This window comes from Kryptolebias marmoratus, linkage group LG1 (genome assembly GCF_001649575.2).
Source record: "Kryptolebias marmoratus isolate JLee-2015 linkage group LG1, ASM164957v2, whole genome shotgun sequence".
NCBI lineage: Eukaryota > Metazoa > Chordata > Actinopteri > Cyprinodontiformes > Rivulidae > Kryptolebias > Kryptolebias marmoratus.
This window is the reverse complement of record NC_051430.1, coordinates 12,759,896-12,777,079: the sequence shown is the minus strand read 5'-3', so window position 1 is coordinate 12,777,079 and position 17,184 is coordinate 12,759,896. Positions and strand designations below refer to the sequence as shown.

At 41.5% G+C, this 17,184-nt stretch overlaps 1 protein-coding gene across 3 annotated transcripts in view; it reads right to left on the bottom strand.

The window, feature by feature from the left end:
* Window positions 1-1,847: 1,847 nt before the first annotated feature.
* Window positions 1,848-17,184, bottom strand: part of dtx1 (deltex 1, E3 ubiquitin ligase) — a 40,903-nt gene continuing 25,566 nt past the window's right edge. The window contains exons 3-10 of one of the 3 annotated variants that reach the window (XM_017417091.3): window positions 16,355-17,102; window positions 8,899-8,960; window positions 8,562-8,693; window positions 6,531-6,592; window positions 6,199-6,357; window positions 4,393-4,554; window positions 3,697-3,786; window positions 1,848-3,590 (exon numbers count right to left, since the gene is read on the bottom strand). In XM_017417091.3, coding sequence (XP_017272580.1) covers window positions 3,360-3,590; window positions 3,697-3,786; window positions 4,393-4,554; window positions 6,199-6,357; window positions 6,531-6,592; window positions 8,562-8,693; window positions 8,899-8,960; window positions 16,355-17,102 — 1,646 coding nt within the window. In that variant the 3' untranslated portion in view covers window positions 1,848-3,359. Of the gene's footprint in view, window positions 3,591-3,696; window positions 3,787-4,392; window positions 4,555-6,198; window positions 6,358-6,530; window positions 6,593-8,561; window positions 8,724-8,898; window positions 8,961-16,354; window positions 17,103-17,184 lie in introns of all 3 variants that reach the window. The other 2 variants (XM_017417090.3, XM_017417092.3) reach the window with 2 other exon arrangements.

The window sequence follows — 17,184 nt, the reverse complement described above, 5'->3', positions numbered from 1 at the left end:
TGACTTTTTTTAATCACTTAATTCTACCTCTAAATAAATGCAACAGTGTGGAATCAACCCTAATAAGAATAATACAGTAAAGTTACGCAAGAGTTCTTTTAGAGACGATCGATAAAAAAAGACATCAAAAATATATGTTCTCCAACGCAGAGCATGTTGACGTCGTCAGCCTGCAACCCCACTTTGTTTAGAAACCAGGAGGTAGGCACCCCACAAAGGAAACATCCGCTGTCATTTAAACCCAGGGATCCGCCTTCGTGCTACACGTAAGTCCCGTAATACGTCTTAAAAATAGGAAATTGCATAAAGACCATCTCTCTCTTCTTTATTGAGACAATGACTCTTCCTCTAGTTGCTGACGCTTCAACGGAACCAACAAGGAAAAGAATTCCCTGATTAAAAAAAAAAAAAAAAGAAGCATTCTGTCTTGCCGTCCAGTTTCAGAAACGATGTCAGGGAGGCTGCGAGGGAGGAAACTGTGAGCTGTTTTTAACGCCTGGGTCAGAATCACACTTTAATCCTTTCTGATGTTTGGTTTAGCTTGTGCAGGTTGACAGGAAGATGGAAGCTGCAGAAGGTCAATCGAAATAAAAAACGATAAGGAGACTTTTTTTTTGGTCAGAACGCAAACAATGTTCAAAGTATAGTGTTAAGGTAACAGTTCAGAACTTTTGAAGTGGGGTTCTGGGTAAGGTTATGAATAAACATCTTACCTGTTGTAGCTCTTTGAATGTCCTCAGTTTAGAGAAATAAAGTTTAACTCTAATCGGACTGATAAGCTTATGGCTAGTCTGAGTGGGGCCAAGATTAAAGTAGGATGCTGTAACCTTAAAACAACTTTTCATCCATATTTGAAGCACAAATATCTAGTTGAAGCTGAAACCTGGGGGACTTTTGGCAGAAATTTCTGCCAGAATAACTACATAATGTGAAACTGACAGCTATGTAAAGGTTTTCAGAGCGGCATTTACACAAACTGCTATGAAATTTTTGATTAGATTTGTTTTCAGACGGGGGCGAATTACTTTGTCTTTGGCCCCACAAAACTATTTCTTCAAGTGGATGTCATTCGAGGAGTTATCTAGAACAGGTAAGATAAGAACTGCTTATAACCTTGCCACAGAACCCCGCTTCAAAAGATCTGAACTAACCCTTGAATTGCATTGTTTTAAGAGTTGCATTTTAAATTTTTTCTTAAACACTGCTTCGTATCTGACATCTGACAGCGGCGTTCATTTGGATGATTTGTTTAAGTTCAGTTCACTTCTTTAAACCTTATAACTACGATGAATCCCACTAGCCTCTAAAACAATCTCTTAAGAATATTTGGATTTTGACCCAGGCTTACTTCTTGTTTAAACCTTAACAGAAAGGCTGACTACATCTATCTTCATGTTCTGGACAAGCAGAAAAGGAGAACTGGCTCATCTGGGGGAGGGTTAAGGGCCAACGTCATGCTGCTAAATCACCTCCACCGACAATAAAATCCCATTTGCTGTATTTTACGGCATCCACCAGGAACTCAGCTACACAGACCCAATAATAAGGTAACGACAGCAGCGCGTACGCTAAGACTACTTGGAACACAAGACGTCCATGACGAGTCATACGTGTTTCAGTCCCTGACAAACTGACAAATTCTGCCAGATATTATGAATTTGTGTGCCTGCGTATAAATATGTGGGACGGTCTTTGTATTTTCTATACAGAAGAGTATAAAAATAAACTAAACCTACACCACTGACTCAAGTTGAGCTTGAAGTTAAAGGTATATCACATCTGCAAATGTATATTATATATATATATATATATATATATATATATATATATATATATATATATATATATTTTAAAGCATCACAAGCCGGTTTAGAAACGTCAACCTAAAAAAAGACAGAATTAATTGCAATCTAAGACTTTTTACATAAAAAATAAAAAGCTGGTTGAACATAAAGTTGCCTGAAAGTGCTATGGAAGACTTTGATTTACCCCACAGCTAGGTGGCCACCAATAAACTTTATACCAACTCCCCGTCTCATTAAAACAGATCAGATGCTCTGCACCATTAGTTTGCCTTTAATCTCAGAATGAAGAAACATAACAAGGACCTTAAGGATCTTTCGCTCGTGGGCATGAAATCTGAGGCGAAAAGAGGAGGATGTGGTGGAGGGGGGGAAAAAAAAAGACATACTGGAGCAGAATTTGCATGTCTCCTTGAATGAAGCTTTCTGCAGCAGGGGGGGAGAGCGGGGAAAATGGGGTCGAAGCAACACAAAATGAGATGTTTCACCGCTCACTACACAGGCAGGCAGAGCCCCGTATGCTGCCTAAAGGATTAAACAGGCAAACAGGAGCACGACCCAAGACGGAGCTCTTAAATGAAAACCGAGAAGAGGAGCGTCCCATCTGAGCGCTCCGCTGTTCTTCTCAAGGACTTAAAAAGCGAGCAGGAGAATACCTCAGAGCAAGCGCACACTCACTCCACGGTCGGCATGATGGATGGAGCCGGCGGCCGCTCCAGCACGGAGAGTAATAACGCGGGCTTTACATTCACAGAGGTCAGCCTCATCAGTGTGTCGACAAAACAAATGAGTTTAACCTTGGAGCACGGGTGCGAATCCCGCCTTATAAGCTCAACTGCTCAAGTCCCCGTTACATGATGTCGCTGGTTTCGTCTTATTGCATGCGTCTCCTCCCAGTCGGTGCACGAAGGTAACCACACGAAACACTTTTACGACCAAACACCAACTCCAATTTCACCGATTCACCAACTTGTTGTACGAAAGGTTTCATTAAACCTTAAATGACATCATTAAAGCCTGGATCCTCTCTTAAAAAGAGTGCACAAGCAGCTTTAACTACCTGTGATACATCAGTTAGATATATCTAAAAAGTAAAAGGGGAACGCAAGTAATAAAATCATTTGAAATCCTTTTTAAAGCTGATATTTTTCTTACATGTATCTTCATAATAACAAACAACAACTGAACTATTAAAACCTCCCCCTATTGCTGATATTTGCTGGACATTCATGATGCAGCGTTAGTCGGGGCCATGCATTCAACAGCTTAGCCTTTACAATTATGTGTGATTTGGCCCCTTTGCGATTCGACTCCAAGTGCAGAAGAACAGCGTCGGTTTAAATCTACAGGAGGTTAAATATAATTTACTTGCAGCTCTCAGCAGAAATATAAAAGTGTTCTTATATCCTCGGTCTTATGAGAGACCCTACCACAGACGCGACATGCTCAAGGCATGGATCAGGAGACAGCTGCGTGAAGATCAAACATAAAACACTTATTTCTGCTTCTATTGCTCTCGTTCCACAACTCGTGATGGTGTGTTCGCTTGGGTGACGTTTAAGAGCTGTCCTTCAGGTTGTCCTCGCCGACGCCCTGAGCCGACAGCTCTGTCAACACATTGTCCAAGTAGTTGGGGTCGGGGTAGCCGTGGCCCGTCAGGTTGGAGCCAAACTCTGTCTTGTGGTGGATCTCGTTCCACACCACCGTGTCAGACTCACCGGTGGTGCTGGATGTGCCGATGGTGAAGATGAGTCGGCGGTCCCAGGCCATTATTAGCAGCTTTAGGACCTGAAGTTTTAGAGGAAACAAAAAGAGAAAGAGGAAGAATTGTATGAAACTGACAGGGAAACGACGAGGATTGAGTGTGCTCTCTGGCACTGGTGTCGGAGCTCACCTTCCTGCCTTTCTCGTTGTCGGGCAGGTAGCAGTGTCGAGGGAACCCTCTCGCACTGAACTTCTTCCCGGGGTTGGGGTGCTCATTGGTCTGGTGAAAATGTCAAGAAGAAAAACAAATATCTTATTCTGTGAAAACCAATTACAGCCAAATTGTGTAGAAAATGTCAATAATGCCCAGAAGACGAGCTGCACTGTTAAAGTTGCTCACAATGGCCCCTCTCTTAAAAGGGCCATTCAGAGATATACTTATGTAAATATACATGTGCTGCATGAGGGGGCAGAGAAGCATCAAACCTAGAGTATTGTCTCCTGTAATGATGCATTGTTATGCTTTGCTGACCAGAGTGGTCATGACCTCAGCTATTCTGACCCTGGGGACACTGAGGCTTTTCTGCTGGTGGAAAACAAGCTCACTTTATTGGCTCCATTAATGTTAATCTCAGCAGCCAGGAGGAAATATGCAGCTCTTCCAATCTCCTGCTACACATCAGCTAGGGCCGATACTGTGCACTCCAAAAGATAAACTGCACCCACAGCCTGATCCTTAAGACTACAGTGTCCTTAGTGTCCAAACAAGTCATCTTTCAGCACAAAGTTCTGCAGGACAGCAGGTGAACGGAGTTTACAGAAGGGGCTGGATTCATGCACACAAAGCGTCAGCGTTATGGATTGAGTGACCTCGGACGGGCCTCACCTGGATTCCTGCAGGAATGTCGTAAACGATGCGGATGGTTTTGGCGTCGGGGTATCCGGGCAGGGAGTGGGGGATAACGTGGTACTCCATCTTCCCCGGGGGCTGAGTGCCGGTTTTCTCCCCATAGATAGTTTTACAGGTTGGACACTGTAGGCTGCCATCCTGGTTCGAAATGAAAAAGAACAATTCCACAGCTTTTCATTAATCACACAATAAAATGGTGCAGACTGGCACAAATATGCTGGTGTCATATTGCTTTAAAAGGCTTTAAAATAACTAAATAAATGTTCCCTATACTTCCCATTTTTAATTGTGATGCTTAAAATGATAAAATATTGATTAATGATTTATCATTCAAGTGAGTCAGTATATCTATTGTGGGAGAGGTAATGAGACAGGAAGATTTTACACCATTCTGCATGTCTCCTCAGTTTTAGAACTTTATGGTGAGTTTCAGCTCATTGTTTTACTGTAATTGTGGAGCTGCTGCTTTACTGATTTGGTCAGCTTTACAGCTCAGTCTCCCGTAGTTCTGTTTTAGGCTGCAGTGGCCAGCTGTTTTCAGACAACCTAAAATACTCTAACCACACTGCACCAAACAGCAACAGGTTTGCGAACGTATCCAACAACTAAAGAGGAAAGAATATAAAAAATATTACTTTTTCTGTCCTCAAATCAGTATTAACTCAGACTAGGCACATGCTTGAAAAGACTTGTTTGGAAACGTCCCATTAAGTGAGACATAAAAAAAGGAGTTAACACTTTAAAAAGTGTGTATTTCATGTCTATACAATCATTTCTAAATAACACAAATGCACCAAAACAAAACCAAAAAAACATTTTAGTTTTTAATCAAAGGATGCTGTTGAATTTTTGGTAATATCACAATATCATAAATCAATAGATTATTTAGGCAGACCTAAATGTGTTTAGGACCGTGCATCGTGCATCATGGAAAAGGTGTGCCACAGGTATCGATTCTGGGCCTCTTTCTAGTCTTTCTGTTTAGCAGTAGTCTAAATCAAAATGTAAAGTCTCCATGTTAGGCTGATGACACAGTCATGTGCTGCTCTAAAACTTCATCAGGCTCTCCGTCTGCAACAAAGGACATTTAAACTATACGCAGTTGAACTTGTGATCCTTAATCACTTATCAAAAGTTTGTGTTGAAGTCGATTTCTAATCAAGTGTTTCACAAGGGATGATTCTTTCTTTACACATCATATCCAACATTTTGTTAAAAAAAAAAGCAAAAAAAAAAAATAAAAGCTGAAATTATAATTTTATTTTAGACTCAAGCCATTTTTGTCATTTAATACTAAAAAAAGGAAACAGTACACATAATTAAATTGATTCAAGATCTGGTATTTTCAGCTTTGTTAGGTTGTGTGTTTTGGTGACTAAATGTTATGAGATGCAGTTTAAATTCTCATATGTAGTTTTAAACAATCAGATTAGCTCAAAATGAGGTAAAGACAGAAATTAAAAAGTCAAAGCCTGTGTAGTTCTCACTACCCTGCTTGTGACCTCAGATTCAATCAGTATCACAACTGAGGCTGACTGAATATGTTTTATTTCTTGCCTCATCTGCAAAAGTAAGTGATACATTTGCATTTTTATGGAGGCAAAATAAAGTGAGCAAAGAGTGATCTGATTTGTATAAGAGATCCCCATCTGTGTGCAGCAGTACTAAGGCCGGAACGTTTGCCAGTGTCGTGCAAACCAGTCAAGCTGGAAGGCATCGCAAGGTTTTAGTTGAGCTGTGAGTGATATCATAACAACGTCTGGCTCACAAGCTTTTACCCACCTTATTGCCATTGTTGTACATGGCCACCAGGCACAGCAGATGGTACATGTGACCACATTTGCCAAGTTTGCCCACCAGCTCTGGCTTGATGCCTTTCTGCTGCAGGACGCCTTCGTAGCCTGACGACATTACCAGCCTCTCCATGCAGATGGTACAGTCCTGGAATATATATATATATATATATATATATATATATATATATATATATATATATATGGGTGAATATTTATTTCACTTTCAGTTAGGATGCTGAACAGACTGCATCTCTCTGTGGGCACAGAGCTGCCTAAGTCCTCTTTGACACTGGGTAAGGTTTTGGATTATTTCCTTACCTCGTCTGGAACCACTTTGATCTTCTCTGTGTATCTTCGCACCACATCCTCTGGGTTTTTTCCTAATTTTAAAATAAAGAAAAACAGATGAGATTCCCACCAAGAAAATATATCTTGACATAAAGTTGGCACCTTCATTTTTTTAAATATATAATATTTATAATATAAAAATGCAACTCTGCATGTGTGTATTGCACATGTATACAGTAAATTGTTTAAACAGGATCACCCTTACATTTGTACATAACTATTCCCAACAATAATCCCATGTGTGACCATGCTACTATGGCTGTGAGCACAACCTCAGTTTACATCCCCTAATACGCCTAAAGGCAACCATTTTCTCCCCATGAGCCGTTGTTTGTTCATTTGAGGGACAGCCAGAGAGCGGTACCAGGGGCAGCAGCTGACAGCCATGCTCAGGTGTAAATGGGAGCCAAGAGGAAGGATAAAAAAGGAGGAGCAAGACATGGGAAGCATGAATTAACAGTATTACAAAACTGCCATTTGACGACTCATTTACGGAGATCAGATTTTACTCAAACTCTCAGCCATCATTAAAACACCTGTGCGTTTCCTCCTACCACATGTCGTGGCTTTTCTTGTTAAAACAAAAAAGGTCCACACGCTTCAGTTTGTATATACCTGATGCTACAGTAGTATCAAAATTATATCTCTTAGCCTCTTATTTTAAGTGTTGACTCTTGTCTGACCTAAAATCTGTCTGTAGCTGCCAGTACAGGATGTTGTTTGGGCCAAAACAAGTGAGCCTGAGCCACAAACACACAGCTTGAAACTTGGCAGGATCCGTTCTTGTGTGATTACAATCTTGCAAACCTGGCAAGAATCCAGTTGCTCTGCAAGATTATGTAATGGGTCTGCATCTTCGGTCCAAACGGAAGTAAATGTTTGAGATTTTTTTTTTTAAGAAATACCCCAGCTATTGGATATGGGTATACGATCAGCATAAATTCAAATACCTTCTGATATTGATTGGCTTTCTGAGCTAAGCTGTTACAAAATGTTTTTAGGCAAGACATTGAATCCAAAGTTACTCTTGATGGCAGTCTAGCTCTCTTTTAAATTTGCCCATATAGCTGCACAGAGCTATATTTAGCATGCAACACACCAAGTTAACATTGTGTTTGTGGTAACATTACTGCTATTATTCAATGTCCAATTTTAACCTTATTGTGTTAATATTAGCAATTAGCCTATATAGCATCAAATAGCTGCAAACATTCTCTTTTATGTTTTTATAAACATAATTTAGATTAAAGTTTATCACAGATCAGTGATTTTTTTTAAAGAAAATTCCAGGTAAGAACAAATCCTCTTACTCCTTTTTAATGAAAAGTTTCATTAAAGCGCGAGGTCAAACTAGCAAGTCTGCTTTTCTTCTTTATTGTTTGTATGCCGTCTCTCTGTTAGCGCTCAAAGTGCATCATCTCGTCACACCTAAGAATGGGAGTTAAGAGAATCTTGAAGGAAAGAGCAGATGGACATCCGACAGCTACACCAATCAATTATGTCTCCCATGGTCCACTGAGAGGCCAGCCGGCACTTACTGGAGAAGTCCAACTACACAATCCCTTTTAAAAGGCAGTTAACATCAACACAACCTTGTTCATTACTTGCCTCACAACTGCATGCATTTATTCCTTCTATAAAGTTATATAATTACAGTCTACTACTCTGTTTACTTTTAGATCTAAGTTGATTACGTTTTATATTAGCTTTTTTAAAGTTACAGAAATGGTTTACAAGGCGAGATTAAATGAAATGTAACCACTGTACAGCCTAAATAGAACCGTGTTACAACTTTATTTGGGAAGGTTTTATTTGCAAGCTGAAGAACAATCGCACAGACCACTGGTACAAAACTGTGCAAACATTGTGCAAAGCTTGCTGAGGCAAATACTCTCTGTTGACTTTCCACAGCGTATTTCTTCTCCATTCTATGGCATGCAGCAGAAGCACTTAGCATTTACATTTGCTTTCATAAAGGTTTCTTTACTGTTATTTGCTCACCTCTCTTAAGGTGCTTCTTTTTGGTTTTGCGGCGCATGCCATTGATCCCCGGCACAGGCTTCATGTCGCTCTTGTTGATGGGTGGCGGGTGCAGTATGGGCTTTGGAGCTCGAGTCAGGCAAACTGGCAGACCTGCAGCGCACATCAGGATACCTGTCATACCTGACACATATGTGGAGCACACACACACAAGCACACAGAAGAGTGGGGAAAACAGTGATGGTAAATTTCCTTCAGCGTAAATAAATGCAGATTTAAAATTTAGAAGGAAAAAAAAAAAAGAAATCAAAAATCGTCATTTCTAGGTTACACACATACGGCGGATTTGTTGTCTAACCTGCGAGTGCTGGGTGCACTGGTCCTGAGCCGGTCAGATTCTTCACTGGGAGAGCAGGAACACTGTAAGGGAATAAAAAATTAAGTGAGCCCAGGGATCGAAGAAAAGAAACACACAGTGGACAAAACAATGCCTAAATGCTGTGCCACACCTGTCAGTGCCATGGCTCAACAACCCTGAAAGCAGCAGACAGTTTTCACCTCTGCATCCCACGATAAACACACAAGTTAGAATGTCATGTGCTTCAACACAGACACAAAAGTGCAATGGGATGAGACGGCCTGACTCGTGTACAAAGCGCCGGAGCAGAGCCCGATTCAGGATGACATTTGGAGAGGTTGGGCTCTGTGGCAAACACAGGCGACAGTTGAGCACGCTTTTCGAAATGAGCGGAGCACGGCGGACAAAAGCCATTGATGTATTAATAGCACAGAATTCAACGACCTTCTTTTCAGGGTGCCAGAGCCTCAGTTCAAACAGCATCCCACAGCAGAGCACAGCTCAGGAACTAGTTTCCTTCTTATAAAAAGCAGGGATTTATAACAGCCCAGATGAAGTCAAAACTAGATAAACTAATCATTTTATATAGTTATAAGAGCTTTGAAAAGATTTAGTGTCACCTTAAATATCATTAAATTACCTAATTAAAAAAGAGGTATCCACAGAATGAGATTTGGGTGAGAATAACACATGTGAGGAGCCTGTTTTTAAAAGTATAAAGCACATGTTTAGGGCAAAATGTAAGGAACTATTTGTAGAATAAGTTTGTAAGAGTTTCAGTCTGAATGTAGAACTGAAACCTGAGAAAACTAAACAGTTTCTAAAGGCTTAGTCATACAATAACTTCCTCCTTTTGAGTTCAGGCAAAATTAAGGGTTTTATTTTAAGTCCTAAAAGCCTTAAAGTTTTACTATCAAAATATATTACTTTGAATGGCATGAGTTTAACCTAAAGTGCTATGATAAGAAGAGGCTACAAGGATAATTAGTTACAAAAAGCCAGCATCAAAGTGACTGTTTTTCTCAAAATAAGCTAAAAAATAACATTGTACGCAGAATTACAAATATTACTTTTATCTGTCAGTAAACAGCAATATATGTATATTTGAGTCTGACATAGCCTCAACGTCCACCAGGAGCTTATTGTGGAGGTCACAGACTCTCCGGCCATTGCTCAGACAGAGCATTTCATTGTCCTACAAAAGGTTCAATTGTTTTACTGACCTTTCCTTTGGCAAAGCCCTGAAAATACAGTGCTGCAGACTGGAAGTCTCCCAATCATAATACCAGTCTTGTCACAATATTAATCACAAGCTCACTTGTTGACTTATAGCCTAAAACTGGTTAATAATACAAATGAAAATGATACTCTTGCAAAAAATACACAGTATAATCACAGGACAAATCTTTTGCTATGTTATTATTATGGCTTTTGGCTTCTTAAAATATTTGACTGGAAAGGCTCTCTTTTCAGTAAAAGTTCCACTTTTCTGGTTACCATGTTATTACCCTGACTAGTAGTTTTACAACTATTTTTGTTTTCCCCAAAACTTTCAACAACCATGTCATTTGCACACTTTTTAAAACAGCTCTGAATATGAAGATTGCTTTCTTGCTTTAGCAAAGCCTTGTAACTTGTAAACTGTTGATTTACAGATACCAGAAATGGAGCGCTCGTATGACATTATCTTGCTCTGTATCTTTCATTTGCAGTGATCTGAATTCGCAGGGTAAGAGACACTGAAACTGGCGGCATGGATAATATTGAACTGCTGCCTCATATTAGCTGCTTCACAGACACTTTGCATGCAAATCAAAAATGTCAATTTAACATCTGCGTGGTCTGGCAAAAAAAATAATTAAACAAATCAGTCACGTCAGATTTTAACTGACAGTTTATCCTCGCTGGCTCTGCACTTTTTTTTTTCCCTTTTTTTGTGCAGAATGTGCAAATGTTTCATAGCACAACCAATAAGGGGCTGAGCTCCAATTTGCATGCACTGTATATTTAGTTTCGTACTCATGCGGCTGAGAGAAAGGTCGTTTCATGCAGTTGAAATTTTAAATAGAAATACTTGAGCTCAAATCTTTTAACAGTATAATGATTGGCTTTCTTTGCTCTGATATGTTGCGTCTACTCTGCGCTCTGTCCTCTGAGCACTCATTGTAAATTGTAAAAAAAAAAGGACATCAATAATTAACTAAAGGTATGTTCACAGACCAATGGGAAACATTGTTACACAGCAGCCACTCTGACAGGACTGCATTTAAAAGACAAACCCATTGGGATGGAAACATTTTGTTATAAAAATAAAAGGTGGTCACTCAGAACAAATTTATATTGATTTTATTGAATTTTCCCTCAGAGGGAAGTTGATGCCAGCCAAGAACCGACCAGAAAGGCAAAGTCACATGATGTAGGAGTCAACTCGTCACCTGGCTGCATGTGTTTATTACTAGAAAGATAAAAGCGAAAGAAGTCGACCACAGACACATTAGCCGCTGGCATATCCTTTGAATCTCTTTGACCATGAAGCCTCTGAGGGCTTTGGTCCTCCAGGTCTCCTGCGCTTCACAAATCCGCATCAACAGACTGCTTTGATACAAACGAGAACCTCTGTTCCTGTGCCAGAGGATGCCCTTCAATATGCTCAGAGCAATAACAAAAAGAGGCACGAAGCCTGGATGAGAAGCTGATGTGTCTCATCACGTCTCCGGTAGGCACTTGGATGGTTGTCTCATCAGTGGCGCAGGAACCAGGATCAGCTGACTCCTGGCAAATTGAAATAAAAGCACAGTGCCGTGCAGCTCTGCTAAATGCCACCATGATCAAAAATGTGAAAGCGTGAGAGCCTTAATACTGGCTGAAAAGGTTTTTTTTTTTTTTCAAGTACACCTTAAACCTGACAGGATATTCAATGGGTGAGCTCAGCTGCTACAGTTTGTGCTTTTCAGAAAAAAAAAAAAAAATCACGTCGATACCTCAGGACACACAGCAGCCCTTCACTCGATGAAAGTATTAACTTGACTCCAAGGATGGCGGAGGAAGGATTAGTTGTAGCTGCTGTGGAAAGCGTGGAAGACGAAGGAACGCCATGATAAATACAAGTACCAGAAGCTAATGAAGTCATGCAAAATACCCAAAACAAAACAAAAAATGATTCTGCCCAGTGGGAGACTTTCCGTTTCAGTTCAACAAGCACTTAAGATTAAACCGTATCGAAACGCATCAAGGACAAGACGCCTCTCTTTATGAGTGCATGCATAATTCATGTTGTTCACAGTGATCAAACAGCTCATTTACATCAGGAGAAGAAACAGGATCAGAAACCAAAGGAGCCACTAAACATCACCATTGGTCCGGTTAAATAACCTGAACACATGAGGACCTGGGTTTCCTACTAAGCTAACATTTCTACAATAAATACAAGACCAAGAACAAGACTAGCTGGAAAAATACTTCACATAGAAATCACAATTCTTAAATTGTCTGATTCTCTTTTGAACTGATTACATATTAGTGTCGGTCGCTGTTAAAGCTAGCCCTTATTTTATTTAATATGATGCAGGAAAGAAAGAAAGAAAGAAATACAGTCAGTCCTGTTTTCTCTGAAGGCAAACATTCAGGTGGATTTTACAATGTTCCAGACAGAAAGAGCTGAAAATAACTCCTTGAATACCCAGACATACAGTATGTGGGCTCACATCGTCTGCCATACACAAGAGTTAAAAAGAAATGTAAGATGTCCGACTGCAAACTGCATCACTTCAGCACACTTTCTCTGAATTCTGAATAGGCCCGAAGAAAAACCCTCCCTTTTTCATCACAAAAGGCCTTTGTTCATACAGAGAAACTGACAACAAGGGCTTTAAAATTTATGAAACACACAAGTGAGCCAAAAATTGGCCTTCCCAGTGTGGTTCTGATTTTATCTCAGGGAAAACTACTCTTCAGCTTAGAAAAACACAAAGATAAAAGCTGAAACCTAGTAATTTATTCATTTTATTCTGATATGACCATTTCAGACATGACAAAATAAACTCTCTGTTTTCTTTGCTCACCGTGGACCTGCACAGATGTGGATATCAGAACTTTTTGATGTTAGATAAGGGATTGTCGGTCGTCTATTTAAAATCACACACCTAACAGATTCAAAGTGTTTGACATCTAAACCTCCTCACCCCTTTCATGAACAACAGATTTTTGTTGGCTTGCGCTCAGATTCGGGCAATCATTACACATCATCAGTGTAAACAATGGCGGACCTTTGGCGTTTCCTCTGAGATTCTGCTGCTCTTGCACTTCAGCTTGGACGAGGCACACCGAGCGTACCACAAAGAACCTTGTCCTCTCTGCATTTCTTTTGTGCTGCTCACTCAACTTTTCCTCTCCTTTCTGACCTGCGTTCACCTCTACGCTACCTACCCTGCAATTTGTTTGTTTTTTTAATTATTATTATTATTTTTGCTTTTTGGCATGGAAGAAAAAAAAATGTAAAAAGAATCCTCAGAATCTCTGACAAAAGTCTGTCTTTTAAAAGTGCCGTGAAAGAATTTGCTGTGAAGCTGTCCACTGCGTATTGTCTTGTGACGACGATGATTACTTTCTGAGAGTTTCATTAAAATCCGTCATTTTTGGCGTATTTTGGAATCGCTACAAACAGTTAAACGCACACATGCCCGCTCCACAGACGCAGGCAAAAACATCATTCTGCTTGCCTTCAGTGGCGGGCGATGATCAATCCACCAGCTCCAGTTCTGCCACTTTACCTATGATCTCTGGCAGGTCATGGCTAAGTATCATCCTTCCTGTCCTGAAGAAACCTCCAGCTTTCCATAAGGATTTAATCAGATGTTATCCCACAAATAGAGAGTCTACATTATACCGAGTTGTAAAACAAGGATGTCGGTGGACTAATATTTCACATTTCTAGACACTAAAGGAAAGAAAGGTTGTCATGAGTGCTTATTTAACACAATTTTGATGCAGGTAGCAGGGAGTGAAGACAAGCTCTTGAGTGTGTGTATGGGGTGGTGTGTGAGTGTGTGTGTGGAGGGAGGACACACAAAACAAATAACACCAACAATCTCCAAATTGCTTCAGTTTGGCCCACATAAGCACTCATGATTTATTTATTAGGCACGGTATTAATTCTCCTCCTAAAGGGGAGCACCAGAACAAAGTGGCGAAGCAGAAAAAATAATGATCTGTGCGCGCCCTCTGGTCACCGTCAGGCCGACGTTCTGAACCCGAGGAGCTCATAAACACATCTGACTCGCTTCTCAAAGTTTTTCCTCACGACAGAAATCTCCGTCACCTGTCAGAAGACTGAAAGTAGCGCAGCCTGAACTCTGTCAAATGCAAAAGGAAGTGGTTTGACTAAGTGAGGAGGCCTTTAAAAAAAAAAAATCCCCCAGACATTTTGTGATATTACTCCTTTGTTCATTCGGCTACAAAATCTGCCCTTTAAGCATCCAGATAAGTTGATGCCATTATTCTTTGTCTTGCCTCCTGATCATAGTTTCATGTTTAAGTGACTACAAGTTTAATTTGAGAATCTAAAGCCTTTTTTTACTTACGCTTTCAGTGTAAAGCATTTACATTAATTCTGAATTAGCAGCTTATCAGCATTTGCAGTCTAATCTAGAACAATTTTCAGACTAAGAATCAACTAAGAATCTGGTGAGCAAGCTTTCATTTTCATGAAATCATATTATGAATTCAAAATTTCTGGACAGCCAGTAATTTTTTTAGGCCCAAATGCCAACAATTGTCATTCTCATCTTTTTTTCTTGTTTTAATGTCAGTCTGCTTTTATTATAGTACAAAGGTGGTGATGTGGGGGGTCTTCCAAGTTGAAAGATTGTTTTATGACTCAAAAGAAAGATCATTATCTGAGCTGCAGCTTCCATCATCACTTATGCACAGCTCCTAACTTATGAGCCAGAAAAAGGAAATCATGCACAGGTCTATTTGAGTATTTTTGTATAACTTTAGCAGCTAAAATCTCTTATCAGAAAAGATACGATTGCTTCTAAATGTAAAGCCTCAGAAATGAAGTCGTGTAAACAAACCACAGCGTGCAAAATGCCCTCCTTACACCCGACACCAGTCGTATTAGGGTGTGGGTGTGTGAGAAAAAAAATCTGATGTTTTACATTCTGTGTGGGTTCCTCCGTTATCTGTCTGCAGCACGCTTGTGGGAATGTGCGATTGAGTTCACGTTTCAGTTTGTGCGAGTGTGTGTGATTGCGAGCTCTCATGTCCTGCTGTGTGTTATGTTAACCGCACTCATCCTGTACGTCGAGCCACTCGCCTGGGAACCGATCTGCTCTGCCCCCCCACTTTCCTCCTCCACCCCACATCTCTCTCTCTCTCTCTTCCTCTCCGCCCTCCACCCCCCGTCGCCCTGGGTCCCACTGTTTATGTGCCGCGAGGTGAAAAAGTCACATGTCATCCAGGGCTCTGCACAACCCGGCTCTCACTGAATTCTTAAAAACCAGAATAGGGTGACACCCCCCACCCCGCCCGTATGTTTTAGTGACCCGAATGAGGCTGGAGAAAGAGAAAGGTTTTTTTGCCTGGGTATTCAAATATGCTGTAAGTGTGTCTCTCCCCATGAGCAGTGAGAATATAATGGAATCCAATTAGATCAGGAGAGGGTTTAATTTAGCAAAGGAAAGCAGGATAAGGGGACTGAGAGTATTAGTTACAATGCTAACACACTCCTTTTCCTTGGTTTCTTTCTCTGAATTGGTCTGAGGTCAGGACGATATGCTGAAGCTCTGATTTTTTCCCCCCCTTTGATCCATTATTCATTCTTCCCCGCTGGAGATCTGGCTCCATGGCAAATAGGCTTCCAAAGCTACACCAGCACCCACTTCACGTGTCTGCAAGTACATGACTCACGCACAATGCATGGTGAAACAAAAGGCGCAGACAAACGCACATTTCTTACATGCAGCGTCAAACTGCTTTGCAGACTGTGACATAACAACCACACCGCGCTATGGTAGCAACAAATTAGTTCAAAGCCTGAGCAGCAGGCTGATCCAGAAGAGCTGCGGTATTTCACGCCTTCTGGGGCCAACATAAGCTCATTATGGAGCAGCAGCCATGGCAGGCACACATATGGAAGTTAAGGACTCTTGCTCGGTGTGGTCACACAAAGGAGAAGGAGCTGAACTTACTCTCTTTTTGCTGCAAATTTACTGATCAGCACGTAAAAGAGAGCGGCCATAAATCAGCAGCGGAAGGACAAGAGGAGAAGAGGAAAGCCTTCTACATCAGACGTGTTCACCGTAAAACTGACTTTGAGCTGTTTATACCAAATCAGTGTTTCAGCTGAGCTGCAACAGAATCTGAGATTTTACCCTCTTTAACAAGAATAAAGGCTGCCACAGATGTCAGAAAATCTGAATTAGAAAATAAGAGGAACGCTTGCAAACATCATTACCCGGGTGGGATGGCTCCTCGGGTGGTTCCCATGGAGATACGCTGGGTGCCCGGCCGGTTCAGGTTGTTTTGCCCGTTGATTGTGAGAGCGTGGTGACCATGGGAGGATGAAAGGGATGGCATCACAGGGGAACAGGGAAAGTTGGCAGAAGACAGCGGCGACTGCACCTGTTCGACTTTAGATTGCCCACCTCCCACGCTGATGTTATTGTTGTTGGTGCTGGAGGAGCTGGATGTCGGAGACCACAGGGAAGTCCCAGCAAAGGTGTTGCTCTGCCGCACTGTAGTGAGGGTTCCCGTCGCCCCTGAGTTACCAGCTGTCCCTCCGTAGATCTTGCGCCGCTGAGAGGCCAAGATAGCGTTCGAGGCGGCTCTTGTACTGTTGACCAGGATGCACTGCTGGCACGAGCAGGGCTGACCGGAGCTGGCGCCCACGGGCCACGACTGGGACTTGGGAATGGAGCCCATGATGAGCGGGTAGGCCAGGTCCATGCGTCTCCGCAGACGCCGCTTACGCTGACTCTGCCTGTTGGTCTGGGACATGCTGTTGAAGTCGATGAGGTAGCAGAAGCCCAGAGAGGTCAGGTCCAGCCAGGGGTGCTGCTTCTCGTAGGCGTTCTGGATCGTCACGCAGATCTCCATGTCGTACGGCGTCCATGAGCCGTTGTCGTTCTCCCACTCCCACACCACGCCTTTGCCTGGGGCAGACGACGGCTCGTAGAAGTTCCTCTGCACTGGTCTCATGGTACCTAAAATGAAGAAGTAAGACGTTAGAAACATAGAAATGCCTATATGTCTTCACAGCTGTTAAAACTACTTAGTCTTTGCATA